Here is a 20,611-nt window from a genome sequence, read left to right on the forward strand (position 1 = left end):
AATAAATCAACCTGTTTATTGAGGGTCTAGGTACTACCCTAGGCCCTGGGATTTAACAGGGATGAACATTCCTGCCCTCAGGTAGACATTAAACAAGAAATGAGACATTAAAGATTGTGTTATTATGGTAAAGTGCCAGGTTGTGAGAATAATTGGGGCTCTAATATCTGATAGGTTAGGGAAAGAGGCTTTGAGGAAATGCTGTTGAAGCAGGGTGTGGGGGGGGGAGGGGTGGGAAATGCCAGGGGTGAAAAGGCAGCTGGTGGTTGCAGAAGATGAAGGGAGGTCTGAGCAGCTGCGGCAGGGTGAGTGCGGGGGAACAGGCAATGAAGCCGGAGCAGTGAGGCAGGCGCAGGGGTAAATCAGCCTTGCTCAGTATTTTACTTCTCAAGGTCAAAGCAATGGGCAGCCCTGAAAAGTTTCCAGCACAGCAGCGACATGACACAGGTTATGAGATGGTTCGCTAACTTCTCTTTACAGGGCGAAGGGGTCTGATCTGATGGGGGGCTTATTATGCTTTTGTTGTTTTAAATAAAGATAGACTAGCCCGTGCTTACCTTCCCTTATTGTAAAAACAGTCAGGCTTTAGAACAGCTTCGAATCCATCTGGGTTCATTGAAGGCATGATGTGTATCCGGGTACTATTAATTAGATTTGTGATTTCAGGGTCTCTTCCATCGCTGGTGACGAGATATTCAATTAAATGGAGCAGCAATTCCCGCCCTACAGCCTATAGGTGTTAAACAGAGAAGAGGATATTGTTAGGTGAGAGGAAAACAGTCCCCAAAGCACACATTCCCCAACAAGAAGCACTACACATGATATGTGAGACCAAAACCAGTTGTCAGACCACTGTTTCTCTGGTATACTGACACTCTGGCACGTGGCAATCCATCACTGGTGTGCTGCAAAACCTTTGTGAGTAAAAGGTTTTTTTTAAGTTAACTTAAAAAAAAGTACCTATAAGTAAATAATTTACTAAAAATGAATTAAGAGTGGAGTAAAGGTTATTCTTATTATCCTACTTCCAGTTTGTCTGTCTTCCAAATGCTTCCTGGAGTGGTGGCGAAAGGGGGAGCTAGAGATCAGGCAGGGAGTTGTGCGTCTCCACAAGCGTGCCTGGCACACGGGAGAGCCGTGGTGCGTGTCTCGGTGGATGATTCGTGGAGAACCACTGCAGTAGATATGTAGATTTTAATAGAGAAAAATCTGAATTTGTAATATGCATGATTTAAGTAGGTTAATTTAAATAGGTCTGATTTTCATATTCCCCCGTTTCCAAGTTCTTTTATCTCCAAATTCCCCTCCTGCACGTTTGTGCAATTTTTGCTGTACCTCTGTATTTCTGATTTCCACATCCTCATGTTTCTTTGGCACAACATCCTCACAATTTTTTGCCATATCTGCATATTATCTATACTATTATTTAGTTTGCATTTTCTTTAAATTGGCTCACTTTTTACTTACATTAAAAATAAGAAACTTTGTATAATTACCATTTTGCTAGATATGTTTCTAATTGTATAGTAAAATAAAAGCATGACTGAAAATAAACATGGTCACATTCACCTAAAATTACCTTATGTACCAACAATGATTGGGAAACTGAAGGCCTGTGAAAGAGCTTGCTTTATAATCCCCAAGGGAGAGATTTACTTTTTTTTTTTTTAAAGGAATTCACATATTCAACCTTATTCTAGAAAGATTTGATTAGGCTATATTACTTTTCCCCTGTAATCCTGAGTTCAAAGATTCTGCTTCTAGGTAAGGAATATTTACCTCTTACATGTGATCAGATGTTGTAGAGCAGTTAGTATATGGGAAATCAGGGCAGCAGGTGGTTAAATAAGGACAGTGCTTCTGGTGCATTAATGAAGGCCGTGGGCAGGAAAAGAATTTTCATTTATGACTGCTCTGTAGCAATTCATTGTTGGGACAAAGGATGAGCAATTCCATACTTTATGCCCCTCGCTGGCAAGCAAAGAGATCACATTTTATGAATTTGTTACCCTAATGAACACAGAATAATTAAAATGGAACTAAGAAAATTTTAAATATGTAAATTACATATTTATAGGTAGCCATAAAATTCAGAGTAGAAGTAAATTCCATTCTGACTGCAATTTTTTTCCTACTCATGTCTATCTTCTTCCACCACTGTGATTCTTGTTTTAACAGTCAAAATTGTCACTTGAAAAAGGTCCTTACAAACCTTACAAAAGGTGCTTGATAACCAAAAAAGTCAAGTGAGTCACACACTGGGTTTCCAATTCAGTGTTTTGGAAGATCACGCACATTTGGACACTCCTTACTGGCTTCCCTGAAACCAGAGGAGGAGGGGCTGGCAATTTTAAGCTGTGAAAGGTGGCTTTAAAGGTGGACAGTGTAGTTGGTTGAAGGGGCTTTTCTGGACAGGGGTTGGGGAAGAGAAAAGGTCAAGGAAAGAGAGAAGGAAGTGAGATTTCTAAATGCTGGTTGGAGACTGTAGGATGGTTCCATTAGAGGGACGTACCAGGAAAAACCTGAGGCCCCTCTGAGTCCCAGGTTAAGTACCAAGTGAGATATATTGGAATCCCCGCATGGTTCTAAATGTGAATTTCCTCTTAACTATCTGAATCCTACATTCTCAAGCACGCCCAAACTCAAGACAGGAGTTGGCAATTAAATTCATCCACCCACAAGAAAATGAAAACAAAGAGTAAGAAGCTGTGATTAAGCTATAGAACTAAATTAAGCAACTGTGGTGGTGTGGGTATAGGATAGAAGGTAAAAGTTAAGGTTTATAGCTAACGGCAAGGGTGGGTGCCGGGGGGAGAGGAAAGGAGAGGACAGAAGACTTTTCAAACTGCTAATTCCTTCACTTTTCCCAAGAATGGGTCATAGGATATTATCCAAAGTTTAAAAATATATATATTTCAAATCATTATAATTTCAGTTTTTCCTTTTTTTAAAATTCTTTTCTTTTTAAAAACCCCACATTTATTTATTTTTTTTTTGGCTGTCTTGGGTCTTCGTTTCTGTGCAAGGGCTTTCTCTAGTTGTGGGAAGTGGGGGCCACTCTTCATCGCAGTGCGCAGGCCTCTCACTATTGCGGCCTCTCTTGTTGCAGAGCACAGGCTCCAGGCGCGCAGGCTCAGTAGTTGTGGCTCACGGGCCTAGTTGCTCCGCGGCATGTGGGATCTTCCCAGACCAGGGCTTGAACCTGTGTCTCCTGCATTAGCAAGCAGATTCTCAACCACTGCGCCACCAGGGAAGCCCAAAGTTTTTCCTAATTTTTTGACTTTAGAAGAATCTTCTGATAATTTCTTATTTTGCTTTTTTTTTTTTTTTTGCTGTACGCGGGCCTCTCACTGTTGTGGCCTCTCCCGCCGTGGAGCACAGGCTCCGGACGCACAGGCTCTGTGGCCATGGCTCACGGGCCCAGCAGCTCCGCAGCACGTGGGATCCTCCTGGACCGGGGCACGAACCCGCGTCCCCTGCACTGGCAGGCGGACTCTCAACCACTGCGCCACCAGGGAAGCCCTGATAATTTCTTATTTTGAGAAAATACCAAGTTCACCAATTATTTTCATTTCACTTCAGTTCTATTCTGTTAAATTCAAGTAAAGTTAAATCTCATACTTCTTATTTAAAGATAACACGTATAATATGACACACATTTCATTTTATATCCTTTTGATTCCTCTCATTCTATTACTGTAGAGATATATAGATGTCTAGAATAGCATCTGGCAAATACTAATGATGGTGATTTCTGAGCGATAGTATTCTGAATAGTTTTTATTTCCTCTTATTTTTCTAGTATTGCTTTTTAAATTAAAGAAACCTATGTTATTTTTACAAAAACAATAAAATCATGATTCTTTCAAGGTAACGAATGTGTGACCAAGGTGTTTTCTGTTTGTCTCCATATTCCAAAACAAACCACAAGTTCATAACTGTAGAGGGTGAAAGAAAAATCTTGGAAGTATGATAAAGAACCAATTAAGAGTTAGATAATTAAAAAAAAAAGGTGAGGTAAACAGATGCAATTTCAGAGGGAGTTAAACAAAGTCCTCTTGTTTTCTTGGACCATATTTTCCTGTCTCTGTAACAGCAAATTTATGCCACATATTATTCAAGTTAATTCTTCTCAACCTTAATATAAATGTCTCAAACACTCATTCATGTTTTATGTATAGACCTCCCTTCGTTTAAAATTAAGTCTTTGAATATGAAACCTTAGAGAGACTAAAATTTTAAAAAAGAATGGTCAAAACTGTTTCCGTTAGCTTAGCCAGCCTTTCATTTAGCTCCTTTTGTGAGAGTGTGGACTTAATGAAAGAATCCCTAATGAAGAGCCTGAAAGGCTGGGTGAGCACACCAGCTTCTAAAGTCTTTCTCTGATAATTCATCCGGTCATTAAGATGGCAGGAACCCAGGATGGACCTAGAGATTGTCATACTGAGTGAAATAAGTCAGAAAGAGAAAGAGAAATATTGTATAATATCGCTCATATGCAGAATCTAAAAAAAAATGATACAAATGAACTTATTACAAAACAGAAACAGACTCACAGACTTAAAGAAGGAACCTATGGTTACCGGGGGGAGAGTGGGGGGGAAGGGGTAGTCAGGGAGTTTGGGATTGATGTGTACACATGTCTACATTTAAAATAGGTAACCAACAAGGACCTACTGCATAGCACAGGGAATGCTAACAACCTAAATGGGAAAAGAATCTGAAGAAGAATAGATACATGTATATGAATCACTTTGGTGCACACCTGAAACTAACACAATATTGTTAATCAACTATACTCCAGTATAAAATAGAAAGTTAAAAAAAAAAAGATGGCAAGAACCCAGAAAGCAGAAATTCTCTATCAGTTTTCCTTCAATTCAGTCAAGTGGGAATTTGTTAGATAGATAAAAATCAATGTTCTAGCACTTCTAAGAACAATTGGAAAACAATTTTGAAGCAACAATCCACAACTGGGTAGTGTACTGTGCGAGAGTGAATTAGAGGGTAGTACCAACACTTCAGCTCTCCTAATGGTGGAGTCCGTTCTTGAAATGCTACACTGTAATGCAGCTTCTGGGGGAAAATAAGCCTGTCAGTTCTGGGGCTCCACATGGTGTGTTACAGACTTAATTCATCTGTCTTAATGCCTAGCTAAATCCTCCCTCTTCAGATATTAGCCTAATATTACATTATCTAGCACACTTTTCCGTGGCCTCCCCAAGTCCGGGTTCCATGACCTGCCTAGGCGGTCCTTTAACTCCTCACCTGTGCTCTCCTGACAGTGTTCACACATATTACAATGACCTGACTGACCCTGACTGACCCCCACCCCCACCCCTCAACTCCACCATCCAACGTTTGATGGCAGCATCCTAACCAGCTTCCTGTGTAGCCCTGGTATCTCACCCAGCTCCAGGTATATCATGTGCTCAATAAATGATTGTTGGCTACTGTTGCCAAATCCACTACAAAGTCATGACTATTCTGAGGAGGAACTTTCTGAAAACATGAGGACTTAAGGTTCTCAGTGAGAGGGGGTATATAAATGATCAAGTTAGTTCATTGCAAGGACGTTCAATACTGAACACACTTCACAGGGCTGGGGGCCAGCAATTCCGATCATGCCAAGGACTCGACAGCCTGGTCCCCCGGCCCACCCTCACCAAAAAAGGGAGATGGAGAGAAAGAGGATAATTATATGAGGAACTTAATACATGCTTAAAAGGAATTAGACACTTCGCCTGGAATAAGGATTAGTTTGGTCTAAATGCAAAAAGAAATAATTATCCAAAGCCATGCTGTGTAACTGAGGACATTTTGTCATCATCTGGGATAGTGGTGGAATAAAGGGCTTGAGAAGTGGCAAGCTTTGTTTTGTCTTGTTTTAGTAAGTTTGGAACCTCTACTGCATGTTGACTACACAGCCCAAGATCTTCCAGGATAGGCACAATCCTGGATATTATGTCCTGTTGTTCACGTAGAACATTAAAATACCCTCTAAATGTAGACATTTAGACATACAAACTACTGTCTAAATGTCTCTTATACCTAGAAGGTGTGCAAAAAACCATTTAGCCTTTATGTTTAGGTTGAAAAATATGATCACTATTATCCATATTTTTGCAATGTTTTTCCTTTCCATTATGTAACTGGAATCCAATAAACTATAAATTAATGCCACCAAATGTGAAATTCTAAGTGTGATGTGGGTATTTCAGAACTCTATACCCAAATAAACCATCATAGGAAAAATAATTCATTGATGTTTAAGAAACAGAAGCTTAAAAAAAAACAACTCTAGAAAAAAAAAAGAATCAGAATTGGCAATTCAGTTATGCTTAACAGACATAGACTGAATACCTTCCCCCATACTTAAAGACCATGGGCCCTGCAGTCAAGGGAACCTGTGGACCCAACCTCTCACCTGCACTTTGCCTGCTCCTGGATTAGCTTAAAATTCCAGGCACCTGACTTTTTAAACACATAGTCATGCCTCACTTGGATATTTCCATTAGACAGGGATTAGAGATGTCTTAACAATCTAGAGATTGCCCAGATATAAGATTTTCTTTCCTGCAAAAATTTTAAAACATGGGATGGCAGATAGGCACAAAACATAGAACAGGGAGGGCTCGAGGAAGGAGCAAGGAGTGATTTTCCAGGCTTCTCTCCTGCACCCACATTTAGGCTGAGGGTACTAGATGTTTCCATTTCCAGGGGATGGTCCCAGCGTTCATTAAAGCTCTGATTTTAGATTATAGGTAATAGTTTACTACAAAGCCAGCCAGTAGCAGAATGAGGTGTCGGAGGAGGGCGAGGGGAACAAAGACCCCGCTCCCAAACGATGTGAATATTTGTGGAGCAGGGGAATGGCAGAGAGCCCCGCCCAGGGACCTCTGGTCTCATCCCTCCCAATGAATAACAAGGATTGGATGTCAGGTGTGCGCACACTGCCGATTAGGAGCCTGTGTGAATGACACCCAGGACTGGGGCTTCTACAATTCCACACGCTGATGTGCGTACAAACAAGAACCTGGATAAACCAGGAAAACACCTGCTAGTCTTACTAAAGTGAGAAAAGTTAGAAGCTCAGAAATGTCTCCCTCACTCTGAAAAAGCATGAACAGCAGGTGACAAAGGTTTATCAAGGGCGGCGGGTGCTCTTTCCGTAGGCTCCCCCGTGTGACTCCCCAGCAATCAGGGAGGGGAGGCGGGCAGCAGGCATGAGACAGGGACAGAGAAAAGTGACACGGAGATGCTCACTCCAGTCTTACTCTAAGAGTTTGCTACGCTTTCACACGGTGAACGAGCCCAAATCTTCTAATCAAACGGGGCTGGAACAACTGGGAATCCATCCAAACAAAAATTAATTTGAGATAGATCATAGATCTATATGTAAAAAGGAAAACAGTAAAAACAGAACGTTCCAAAGGCAGTGGAGGGGGTCAAGGAGGCAGAGCCATAGCTGGGAAAGGCTCACTGCTCAGGCTCTGATGCCGGCCCAGAGGACCAACAGAAACCTGCATTCCCTTCCTGGTCAACACACTAACAAACATGCCTTCTGCAGAAGTGAGCAGAAGAAAGGCCGCCCACAAAGCACTTAGCGTAGCCATGCTCAGTAAGTGTTGGTTACTGTTACTCTTCTCTCGTCGGCGAGTACTGTATGGAGGGGAACTTGCCAGCCTGATCGATGCAGCATCGTGAGGACATGAGCTCATGACAAGGTGACTGAGAACAAGAGGAATATCATACAAAACCAGAGGTTTGACTTCATTCTCTTGTAACAATTCTCACCTGAAAATGGGCTGTTTCAAGTAGATTTTGCTCCCCTCAGTGTGCTTCATGCATTCCAGATGTAGCCAGGCTAATTAGCCTGGACCTTCGGCACCAGCCAAAGTCACCCACCTTCGCGATTCCGAAGATACACAGTAGCCAAAAATGTTTCACCAAAAATGTTTCAGTAGCCAAAAATGTTTCACCTGAGTCCCACGAACCTTTAGATTTAACTTCCAGTTTGAAGTAAATAGAGGGATGAGAGGCACAAAATCGATGATATTATAAGGAAGGAAACAATCCAATCTGAGGGACGTTCTGCAGGACACACAATGGATCAACGTTCTCGCTTAAGTCTAGCGTCATGAAAAGATTCTTTATATGCTAGATTAAAGGAGATTCAAGGGATATGTCAACCACATATGATGCATAATCTTGGACAGAATTTTGAATGGACACTTTGGGGGACATTTTGAGGACAACTGGAGAAACGAGAACATGGGATATAAGGTAAAGATAGGATAAACATTTACTGACATGCAAGGGTAGCTTGTATTAACTGAAAAATGTTACAAAGAGCAAATTAGCATTGCTCATTTGGTGCAACTGCACACACAAAAATATCTGGAAGGATGAATGATAAGGAATCGACAGTCCTAATTTGTAGAAGGTCAGTACACAATGTTTTCTTTTTGTTTGTATTTCTTCTAAGATGTACGTATGTTGATTTTGTAATAATAACAGGTTATTTTTAATTTAATAAAGACCCAATTCTAAAAGAAGGCATCACGAAGTAGGTGAAAATTCATGGGGGGAAAATGGTGTGTGTGATCAACATAACTGGGTCTTCCTGATGGTGCTGAGGTGGGGTCCAGGGAAAAGAGGAAACATTTAAAAAATACCGTGGTCAATTCTGTCCACCACACTACTCGGTACACATATGACCCCTGCTGGGCTTCTCCACGTGAGAGCCACAAACTCCTAGAAGATCCATGGACCCTGAGATCAGCATTCAAAGTTTGTGCCAGAATAGCAAGGAATCCAACCAAAGGTTAAGAACTACTGCCCCCAAATGTTATCTATGTTGCTTTTTAATAGTGCGTTCTTGAAAATGCTCTTTCAATTCCAAAAGGTCTAAGAGAAGAAGGATGAGTAAGGTGATTAAACCTTCTAATCCAAGTGACCCTTTGGCTCCTGGGTTACGCCATCACTTTCCCCAGCTCCTAGTGGCTCCAGGAGGACAGAACATACAAGATCTAAATTCAGGATAATAAGTTTCTCAATGGCCCCCAGAGCCGCCAGATACTGCTACCAGCTGGGACACACAGGGGATAGCAGGACTTCAGGTTCCCACACCCGAAACACACTGGGACTTTTCCCTCTGAGTCACCTCAGTCCTTAGCATTCCTCAAAGAATCACAGTGAATGAGAGAGCCCGATTTGATGGGCTACATTAACTACATGGAAGGCAAGATGTCAGAAATTTGGGAAAGTACAAGTGAATTCAGGGGTGAGTGAGAGGAAGGACGCTTGCTTTTCTTTGGAAGTTTCAACTGAGAGGATTAACTTCTAAGCACCAGGCTGCAACCTCTGAAATGCCAGGAATTCAATAAATAAACTACTGGAGTCAGTGTCTCATTAAAAATGGATCCCACAGGACCTCGATCAATTGACTAGATAGCAAAAGAGAAAGGAAGTCTGGGCTGCTGTCTGTCATGAATAGTTGTTTTGTTTAAAAACAACTATGGTCAGACTCCCAGCAATATCAAGCCTTTTCGAGCAAAGCCCATTATGCTTAAAAAAGTAATTTCCATCCACCCCCAAATCAGGTTCAAAGACCAACCACTCTCTCAAAGGCAAGTGTTTGCATCTGAGCTCCAGTGACAAGAAGTCCCCTGGCTCGGCAGGACCAGGGCGGGTTGAGCAGCGTGCCTAGGAAGGGCAGAATGTGTGTGTGTCATGCCGGGTGGAGCCTGTTCCTAGAAAGCTTGGGGTTGGGGAGGGTTAAGCCGGGACAGGAAGCCCAGCGTTCGAGCAGTGCATGCCACCCACGCTACTGCAGACCTGGAAGTGTCGTAGCAAGTCAGCAGGTTATACTTATAGGAATATTCCTGTTCTTTGACATTCCTTAAAGTTAAGTGTGTTTGATATTCCTACGTCAATTTTCTTTACTGTCAAGACTGGGCACTATCTTTCCCTCCCATTGTATTGCCCAGTTGTGTGGGGTTCTGGGGAACAGAAGACCCTGCAGTTGTCATATTCTCAAAATACTCTGAGGAAGAAAGGTGAGAAATGGAGAGGAGCATCTTCAAATGCCTGGCAAGAATGGCTGGGCAGGCAGGTGTGGTAAAGGGTATTTTGCAAAATATAAAATAAATAACATAAACAAAACAAAATAAAAAGAGAGTTGATCCCCAGTAAGTTGGAAAAGAGGCAAGACATCATGATGGAATTTAAGGGTTTGTTGAATGATGGGGATGACAGAGCCCTAAGCTTGATGGTCTACACCAGGGGTCCCCCAACCCTGGGCCGAGGACTGGCACCGGTCCGCAGCCTGTTAGGAGCCGGGCCGCACAGCAGGAGGTGAGCAGCGGGCAAGCGAGCAAAGCTTCATCTGTATTTACAGCCGCTCCCCATCGCTCGCATTACTGCCTGAGCTCCACCTCCTGTCAGCATTATGGTGAGTTGTGTAATTATTTCATTATATATTACAATGTAATAATAATAGAAATAAAGTGCACAATAAATGTAATGCGCTTGAATCATCCCGAAACCATTCTCCACCTTGTTCCGGTCTGTGGAATAACTGTCTTCCATGAAACCGGTCCCTGGTGCCAGAAAGGTTGGGGACCGCTGCTCTCAACTTAAGCATTGGAAACGCTAAGTGTCAGATTAAGAGAAAGCGACAAAAGCATTCAAAAAGCCAGCTCCTAGGAGTCTGGATAGCTAGTTGGGATCTGACTGTTTTAGTTCAAATAGAATATTGCTCCTCTGCTGGGTCACCTCGATGCTGAGCAGGAGATGGGGAAAACCAACACAGGCAGGAGTTCGGGGACTTGCCGGCAGTCCAGAGCTGGGACACTGTTGTTCTTCCAGACCCCAAACAAAAAAAGTTCCAGTTACCTGCACAGGGCACTGGGTAAACAACCAGATGGCTGTGCTGGTTTTTGGAACCTGGTTCCTTCAATCCTCTCAGAAGGCCTCACCAGAAGACCTTTCCAGATTCTTTGCTACAGTGTCTGCTGCTTCCTTTGCATTTAGACAGAGCACAAGAGACCAAGGGGAAGCTTCTCTGGTGACATGTCAGATATTCAAGCCATATACATACCTCATCTCCATGCATATTTGCCACGTATTTGAATTCTGGAATCCCGATTCTGTGTTCATTTGGAAAGCGTCCCACAATAAGAACCCACAGGTTTCTGCCTTTACAGGGAAGAAGAGTATAGAAAAATGAGTTGTCTTTTGAAGCGACAAAGGAACTCTGGGAGAATGAGAACAGTGAACAAATGATGCTGCTTCTCCCACCTGACGAATGTTTCACAACCACCTCAGTTCATGTAACTAACGCTTCCTTGCTTAAAACACTTTTAGTTTCCAAAACCCTTTCAATTTAGCACAAATATTTAAATTCTTATTCTAGAATGTGACTTTTTTAAATCGAAGACTTATTAGGCTATGTAGATCTTATTTTTCCAAAATGTTTCTATAGTTTGCTCTGAGTTTCTGGTGCTTTATAGAAGCGATCTTGCTAGTTCACACAATTACACAAAATTATTACTGATAGTCGATAGGGAGGGTGCCGTAACTCAGTGCAAGGAACGTGAAGAAAGCAACACCAAGAAAATATGTGACTCAGAAGGGAAACTGTTTTTACAGTAAATCCTGAGTCTTGTCATATTCAAACGCTCATGTAACACAGCCCCCCAGCAATGAGTGTCCTTGATGGGCATGAGTCCTGCCACGTAAGCCGGAAAGCACAAGCCATCCTAACAATGCCTCAAGGGAAACGTCCAAGTCCTAACTCTGCCATAAATGGTGTGATTTGGGCAAGGGAGGACAGAGACTCAAGATCGTTGAACATCTGCTCTGGGCAGATGTTACCATTGCATCTCTGGTTCACGTTACCTGAGGCAATCCCTTGTCCTGACCCAGGGAGATGGATTTTTAACTGGACTTTACAAATGAAAACACTGACCTTCAAAAAATATTAAATAAACTGCTTATGATCACACAGCCAGTAAGAGGCTGTGATTTGAGCCCCACAGCCAAGACCTGAATCCTGGCCTATGTGACTCAACTCTAGGGCTTCTGCCACTAACGAAAACTGCCTGTCTCTCAAGAAGGTTGGTGTCCTAATCTCTAAAATGAAGAGGTTTCTTTCGATTCTAAAATCATCTGGCTCTTTTAATACAAACACTTTAAAATTAGAGATTGGGTAACTATTTGATATCTAGCACCTAGATACAAAGTTCACATATCTGTGACAGCTAAGCCTTCTGTGGAATTCAAGTACCCAGGAAAGGAGTTTAACAGCAGCTCGTGGGCTAACGTTGAGCGGATTTCTGCAGAATTTCAGGTGCAGCTCCTTCAACCTGGGGCGGGGGGGCCAATGGGCTGGGGAATACCCAGTTGCCATAAGGAATCCAGGGAGAAGCAGATACTGGACTTGTCTTTTTCATCATTTATTGTTTTTTTAGAACGGTTTTTGTTGGGCTTTTAAAATAAATTTATTTTATTTATTTTATTTTTGGCTGTGTTGGGATTTGGCCACCGCACGCAGGCTTTTTCCCAGCTGCAGTGAGTGGGGGCTACCCCTCGCTGCGGCGCGCGGGCCTCTCACTGCGGTGGCCCCTCCCACTGCATAGCACAGGCTCTGTGCGCACAGGCCTCAGCAGTTGTGGCACGTGGGCTCAGTAGTTGTGACGCATGGGCTTAGTTGTTCTGTGGCATGTGGGATCTGCCTGGACCAGGGCTCGAACCTGTGTCCCCTGCATTGGCAGGTGGATTCTCAACCACTGCGTCACCAGGGAAGCCCTCACCATTTATTCTTAATTTATTCTAACAATTATAGGGAAATTCATCTTGACAGGGTGATGCTTTAAATTTAGTAACTGCAGAAATTGTCAGAAAACACCCCCAAAAGGCAGTCTATCTGATTGGTGCCACCTGTTCAGTGCAGCACGCTCACATCATTCATTTACACATCCATTTATTTAGTACCACTATATCCAGGCATTTAACCAGGTGATTAGACCGTACAAATAAGTCACACTCTACGCCCAGTGAGTTTCTGGTCTAGTGGAGAACAGCAGCATGCAAACATCATTTCACTAGCCTGTGACATATACGACCTTAGAGTGTGTATAAGGTACTGCTGTGGCTGTAGAATAAACGAGGAACTTTTTCCAAGGAGTGGGATCACATAAAGCTTTACAGATGCAGGGGTTTAGAGCTGCCTTCTAAACCGAGTTCTGAAGAATGACTCCGAGTGAGTCACGTGATTTCCTGCCAGAACCGCTGCACCAACCAGAACCTTTCATCCCCCAATAGTACCAATTCTCATGTCATCTAGGGCTTCAAATCTACCAAGTTAATATCTTCACGTGAAGCAAGGGAGAGGTTTTTCTGAGCTTTTTTTCTATTAATCCTGGCTCTTTAGTTTCCTACTGGGGAATTCTTTTCTGTAGCTATTAATGCTTTTAAACCTAGAATAACCACAGATTTGTACAGACTATGGCCTAGTTCCCTCACAGACAAGGGAAAAAATTCAGCATCATCTCAACATAATGTTTACTAGTTGTTATATTTCTAAGTCTGCATTTGCAACAGCTGACCTGTAAGATAAAGGATAGTGTAAGACAAGAAAAACCTGACTTGACATGGGTATCCAATATTATTTGGTTTAAGGAAGGAGGGAAATCAAAATAAAACCTAAGTGAAGAAGAACTTGGGTGGTAACTCAATCTCAATTTTGGCTCGAATGGCCCCTAAGTAAACCGCAAGATGAGAAACTTCCCTTGAATAACCTCCATGGCACGAAGTCTGAGAATGAAATCCTGGAGATATTCACCAGGAATGACAAGTCTCTTGAAGTTTTTTAACCAGCCTCTCCAACGAACACTGATCTCTGGCTTAGACCAGAGTAAATGCACAAAGGACAAACTATTGACTTTTCACAGCTTGATTGCCAAGGTGAGGGTAATTTAAATAAGATTTTTCTCTGCCAAGGTTGGACAGGCTGCCTTTATTCCTCAAAGTTCCTGCTAATACCAGGTGTGCTCAAGAGTTCTGAAATGCTCGGCCACTTTCTCTTCACTACAAAGTAAACAAAACCTGGATGCCAGGATTTCAGTATCTATATCCAGGAACCGACTCAGAGCTTGACACAAAGCCTAGGGAGGTGACATGGTGCCCAACTGAGTTTGCTTGTAGGACCAGGAAAAGTCTTACAATTCAGAAGGCTTCACAAAGATCCACGAGGCAAGGAAACAACGCTCTAGGCGTTCAGGAGAAAGTAGAAGGAGAAGCTTGGTAAACGCAGTACAGCTTCAACAGGTAGAAATGGGGGGAGTGTCATTCCCACATCAGAATTGCCGGGATCCTTGGAAAAGCACCAATCCCTGATCCCCATCTCCTAAATCAAAGCCTAGGGGAGGGCCCCAAACCTGCACTTAACAGGCTCCCTTGGTGATTCTGAGGCCCATTGAAGTTTGAAAGCTGCTGATCTTGAGGCAGTGAATATCCAGATAGATTTGGGAGGCAGTGGATCTTGAGGTAAAATCATCTCCTTTTCCATATAATCATGAACATGTTTCTATATTAACAAATAGACTTTGACTACATTCTTTATAAATGGCTGCTTAGTATTTTATTACACAAATGCAGCACCATTTATTCAACCAATGTTCCATCGTTAGGTGTCCAACTCTAAGTAATTTTATGTAAATTACAGCATGTTCACTCAAATTACGTACAGAATTTATAATGTAAAACTACTTTATCATGTGAAACAAATCAGAATGCATAATTATTTAACTACAACCATATAAAACAGACTGTTCAGTAAAAAAATACCATGGAAGAAAACAGATCCAAAGCACATAAAGCCTTAAATGAAATAATGGGTGAGTCCCTACAAGAACTGAAAACTGCACGTTGTCAGTAATAAGGGGCTAAGTGATAGGATGATAAAGCCAAATACTTTTTTTTTTCCCTCACTTTTCCGTCTTTCCAGTTTTTAAAAAGTAAAATACCAAATCTTATCATTTATTAAGTTCAGAGACCGTGCCGGGCACTACGCTGAGCACTTTATAATACTTGATCTTTACAATACCTCTGTGTGGTGGGTGATATCCACAATTCATTGATTTAAGTGGAAGAACCAGGGTTCAAACTCAGGTCTGTCTGATTCCAATATCTGTGTTCTTCTGATGACGCCAGGCTGCCTCAATCTCCCTGAAAGTACTAGGTAGTCCAGGGCCAACCCCACCCTGGGTGGAAAGTTCCCCGGCAGTTCCTTCAGCATGGCACTGCCATAATTTGCGCCTGGAGCAAGTTCCAGGCTGCTACCTGGCTTTGACGATTGAGCCAGAGCAAGACACCCGAATCGAGGGCTACCCTACAGGGACGGTCCATACTGAGTGTTGGCATAACGACCCCATCAGACTCTCTCTACTTCCAGAGTTTCAGCGGGACATGCCCAGAGAGAAGCGGAGACGCTGCGTGGGTGGCCCGGTCCCAGGAGCAGAGCTGCAGTGTCGATGAGGCTGGTTGTATTCATTATCCCACCCACCAGGCTCTGATCTCCAGGGAGATGGATCAGTTGTTTCCTAGACTTCCATATTTCTCTTTGTGTCCTTACAATTACCCTTGGACCTAAGTCAAACCTTGGGAGAGCTTTCTCAATGCATGAGTTTGTGACCTCGTACATAGTGGGAATAACAACTCCATTGGCAAGGCTGATGTAAGGCTGGCGAATTCCTCCTGCCTTCTCTAAAAAGAAGCCAATGATCTGACACCAAAACTTCAGTCTCACTTAGGTATGCTCCCATTACCACACACACAAGAAGCTGAACACAGCACGCAAAGCCCTATTTCAAATAATGTCCCAGAAGAGCTGAAAAACTGCAATGACTGCAGTCAGGTTAAACACTCAGTCTCCAAAGTCATGTGTCCTTGGGCTTGGAGGTGGAGGAAGAGGTTCCTGCTAAGTGGCTCACGACAAAAACAAAACAGACGCAAACAAAACAGGGACAAAAGTCTCCAGTTTGGCTGTGCTTGCATGGTAGTAGAACTCACAGCTCAGACATTTTACATATATTCACTTAGCCCTGAAACCACAGTGGTAGGCACAAAGATTATCCTTTCACACAGGTGGATGCCATCTTAGGGAAGCTCATAAGGCCATGGTTCTCAACGTGTAGTCCCAGGACCACCATCATCAGTGTCACCTGGGAACTTGTTAGAAATGCACATTCTCAGGCTCCACCCCTAGGTGTTGAGTCAGAGACTCTCAGGGGGAGAACCAGCAGTTTGTGTCTTAACAAGCTCTCCAGGGGATCTTCACGCACGCTAAAGTTTGAGAACCAAAGTAACAAGGCATGGTGCAGGACAGTCTATTCAGAGCCAGCTCTGTTCTTAACCACTATGCAGCACTGCTTCAGTCACCTAAGAGATGGAAAATATCAGAGAAATGTGAACCTGTGTCCCAAGCTTGCCATGTCCCATTTCTGGTGTTGAGATTTTTTCTGCCTCCCCTTGGGAGAATTGGAAAAGGAAGGAGGAGGTTGACAGGATCCTATGAGGATGGTTTGAGAAGTTAAAGCTATCATCTGCTCCCTTTGGTATGCAAATCTCAAATTGGTTTGCCAACTGATGTACCAGTTTGTCCCTGAACTGCTCTCTATTCAGAAACTACAGGCAAGGCAGTCCCGCCCATCAGGAACCTTGCACAAGGCTCTTAGATAGCCTCATCCACCAGAGGGCAGACAGCAGAAGCAAGAAGAACTACAATCCTGCAGCCTGTGTGGAACAAAAACCACATTCACTGAAAGACAGACAAGATGAAAAGGCAGAGGGCTATGGACCAGATAAAGGAAAAAGATAAAACCCGAGAAAAACAACTAAATGAAGTGGAGATAGGCAATCTTCCAGAAAAAGAATTCAGAATAATGATAGTGAAGATGATCCAGCACCTCGGAGAAAGAATGCAGGCAAAGATCGAGAAGATGCAAGAAATGTTTAACAAAGATCTAGAAGAATTAAAGAACAAACAAACAGAGATGAACAATACAATAACTGAAATGAAAAAAAAACACTAGAAGGAATCAATAGCAGAATAACTGAGGCAGAAGGACGGATAAGTGACCTGGAAGACAGAATGGTGGAATTCACTGCTGTGGAACAGAATAAAGAAAAAAGAATGAAAAGAAATGAAGACAGTCTAAGAGACCTTGGGGACAATATTAAACGCAACAACATTCACGTTATAGGGGTCCCAGAAGGAGAAGAGAGAGAGAAAGGACCTAAGAAAATATTTGAAGAGATTACAGTAGAAAACTTCCCTAACATGGGAAAGGAAATAGCCACCCAAGGGCAGGAAATGCAGAGAGTCCCAAACAGGATAAACCCAAGGAGAAACACACCGAGACACATAGTAATCAAACTGGCAAAAATTAAAGACAAAGAAAAATTATTGAAAGCAGCAACGGAAAGACGACAAATAACATACAAGGGAACTCCCTTAAGGTTAACAGCTGATTTCTCAGCAGAAACTCTACAAGCCAAGAGGGAGTGGCATGATATACTTAAAGTGATGAAAGGAAGAAGCTACAACCAAGATTACTCTACCCGGCAAGGATCTCATTCAGATTCAATGGAGAAATCAAAAACCTTACAAACAAGCAAAAGCTAAGAGAATTCAGCACCACCAAACCAGCTCGACAACAAATGCTAAAGGAACTTCTCTAAGTGGGAAACACGAGAAGAAAAGGAGGTACAAAAACAAACCCAAAACAATTAAGAAAATTGTCATAGGAATATACGTATCGATAATTACCTCAAACGTGAATGGATTAAATGCTCCAACCAAAAGACACAGGCTTGCTGAATGGATACAAAAACAAGACCCATCTATATGCTGTCTACAAGAGACCCACTTCAGACCTAGGGACACATACAGACTGAAAGTGAGGGGATGGAAAAAGATATTCCATGCAAATGGAAATCAAAAGAAAGCTGGAGTAGCTATACTCATATCAGATAAAATAGACTTTAAAATAAAGAATGTTAGAAGAGACAAGGAAGGACACTACATAATGGTCAAGGGATCAACAATCTAACATATAAGTATATATGCAATTTAAATTGCATAAATATAACAATATAAATATATATGCCTCCAACATAGGAGCACCTCAATACATAAGGCAACTGCTAACAGTTATAAAAGAGGAAATCGACAGTAACAAAATAATAGTGGGGGACTTTAACACCTCACTTACACCAATGGACAGATCATCCAAAGAGAACATTAATAAGGAAACACAAGGTTTAAATGACACAATAGACCAGACAGATTTAATTGATATTTATAGAACATTCCATCCAACACCAGCAGATTATACTTTCTTCTCAAATGCACACAGAACATTCTCCAGGATAGATCATATCTTGGGTCACAAATCAAGCCTCAGTAAATTTAAGAAAATTGAAATCATATCAAGCATCTTTTCTGACCACAGTACTATGAGATTAGAAATCAATTACAGGGAAAAAAAACATAAAAAACAAAAACACATGGAGGCTAAACAATACATTACTAAATAACCAAGAGATCACTGAAGAAATCAAAGCAGAAATCAAAAAATACCTAGAGACAAATGACAATGAAAACACGATGATCCAAAACCTATGGGATGCAGCAAAAGCAGTTCTAAGAGGGAAGTTTATAGCTATACAAGCCTACCTCAAGAAACAGGAAGAATCTCAAATAAACAAATCCAATATTACACCTAAAGGAACTAGAGAAAGAAGAACAAACAAAACCCAAAGTTAGCAGAAGGAAAGAAATCGTCAAGATCAGAGCAGAAATAAATGAAATAGAATCAAAGAAAACAATGGCAAAGATCAATAAAACTAAAAGCTGGTTCTTTGAGAAGATAAACAAAACTGATAAACCATTAGCCACACTCATCAAGAAAAAGAAGTAGAGGACTCAAATCAATAAAATTAGAAATGAAAAAGGAGAAGTTAACAACAGACACCACAGAAATACAAAGCATCCAAAGAGATTACTACAAGCAATTCTATGGCAATAAAATGGACAACCTGGAAGAAATGGACAAATTCTTAGAAAGGTATGACCTTCCAAGACAGAACCAGGAAGAAATAGAAAACATGAACAGACCAATCACAAGTAATGAAATTGAAACTGTGATTAAAAATCTTCCAACAAACAAAAGTCCAGCACCAGATGGCTTCACAGGTGAATTATATCAAACATTTAGAGAAGAGCTAACACCCACCCTTCTCAACCTCTTCCAAAAAATCGCAGAGGAAGGAACACTCCCAAACTCATTTTATGAGGCCACCATCACCCTGATACCAAAACCAGACAAAGATACTACAAAAAAAGAAAATTACAGAGCAATATCACGAATGAATATAGAGGCAAAATACCTCAACAAAATACTAGCAAACAGAATCCAACAATACATTAAAAGGATCATACACCATGACCAAGTGGGGTTTAACCCAGGGATGCAAGGATTCTTCAATATATGCAAATCAATCAATGTGATACAGCATATTAACAAATTGAAGAATAAAAACCATATGATCATCTCAATAGATGCAGAGAAAGCTTTTGACAAAATTCAACACCCATTTATGACAAAAACTCTCCAGGAAGTGGGCACAGAGGGAACCTACTTCAACATAATAAAGGCCATATATAACAAACCCACAGAAAACATCATTCTCAATGGTGAAAAACTGAAAGCATTTCCTCTAAGATCAGGAACAGGACAAGGATGTCCACTCTCACCACTATTATTCAACATAGTTTTGGAAGTCTTAGCCATGGCAATCAGAAAAGAAAAAGAAATAAAAGGAATACAAATTGGAAAAGAAGAAGTAAAACTGTCACTGTTTGCAGATGACATGATACTATACATAGAGAATCCTAAAGATGCCACCAGAAAACTACTAGAGCTAATCAATGAATTTGGTAAAGTTGCAGGATACAAAATTAATGCACAGAAATCCCTTGCATTCCTATACATTAATGATGAAAAATCTGAAAGAGAAATTAAGGAAACACTCCCATTTACCACTACAACAAAAAGAATAAAATACCTAGAAATAAACCTACCTAGGGAGACAAAAGACCTGTATGCAGAAAACTATAAGACACTGATGAAAGAAATTAAAGATGATACCAGCACATGGAGAGATAGACCATGTTCTTGGATTGGAAGAATCAATGTTGTGAAAATGACTATACTACCCAAAGTAATCTACAGATTCAATGCAATCCCTATCAAATTACCAATGGCATTTTTTTTACAGAACTACAACAAAAAATCTTAAAATATGTATGCAGACGCAAAAGACCCTGAGGGTCTTGAAAGAAAAAATAGAGCTGGAGGAATCAGACTCCCTGAGTTAGGACTATACTACAAAGCTACAGTAATCAACACAATATGGTACTGGCACAAAAACAGAAATATAGATCAATGGAACAGGATAGAAAGTCCAGAGATAAACCCACGCACCTATGGTCAACCAATCTATGACAAAGGAGGTGAGGAGGTACAATGGAGAAAATACA

General features: G+C 41.6%; 1 protein-coding gene across 1 annotated transcript in view; it reads right to left on the reverse strand.

The window, feature by feature from the left end:
* CPM (carboxypeptidase M) overlaps positions 1-20,611 on the reverse strand; it is a 289,531-nt gene that overhangs the window by 31,342 nt on the left and 237,578 nt on the right. The window contains exons 4-5 of the mRNA XM_060025195.2: positions 11,105-11,202; positions 558-730 (exon numbers count right to left, since the gene is read on the reverse strand). Of these exons, the coding sequence (XP_059881178.1) occupies positions 558-730; positions 11,105-11,202 (271 nt within the window). The remainder of the gene's footprint in view (positions 1-557; positions 731-11,104; positions 11,203-20,611) is intronic.

This window comes from Delphinus delphis, chromosome 11, assembly GCF_949987515.2.
Source record: "Delphinus delphis chromosome 11, mDelDel1.2, whole genome shotgun sequence".
NCBI lineage: Eukaryota > Metazoa > Chordata > Mammalia > Artiodactyla > Delphinidae > Delphinus > Delphinus delphis.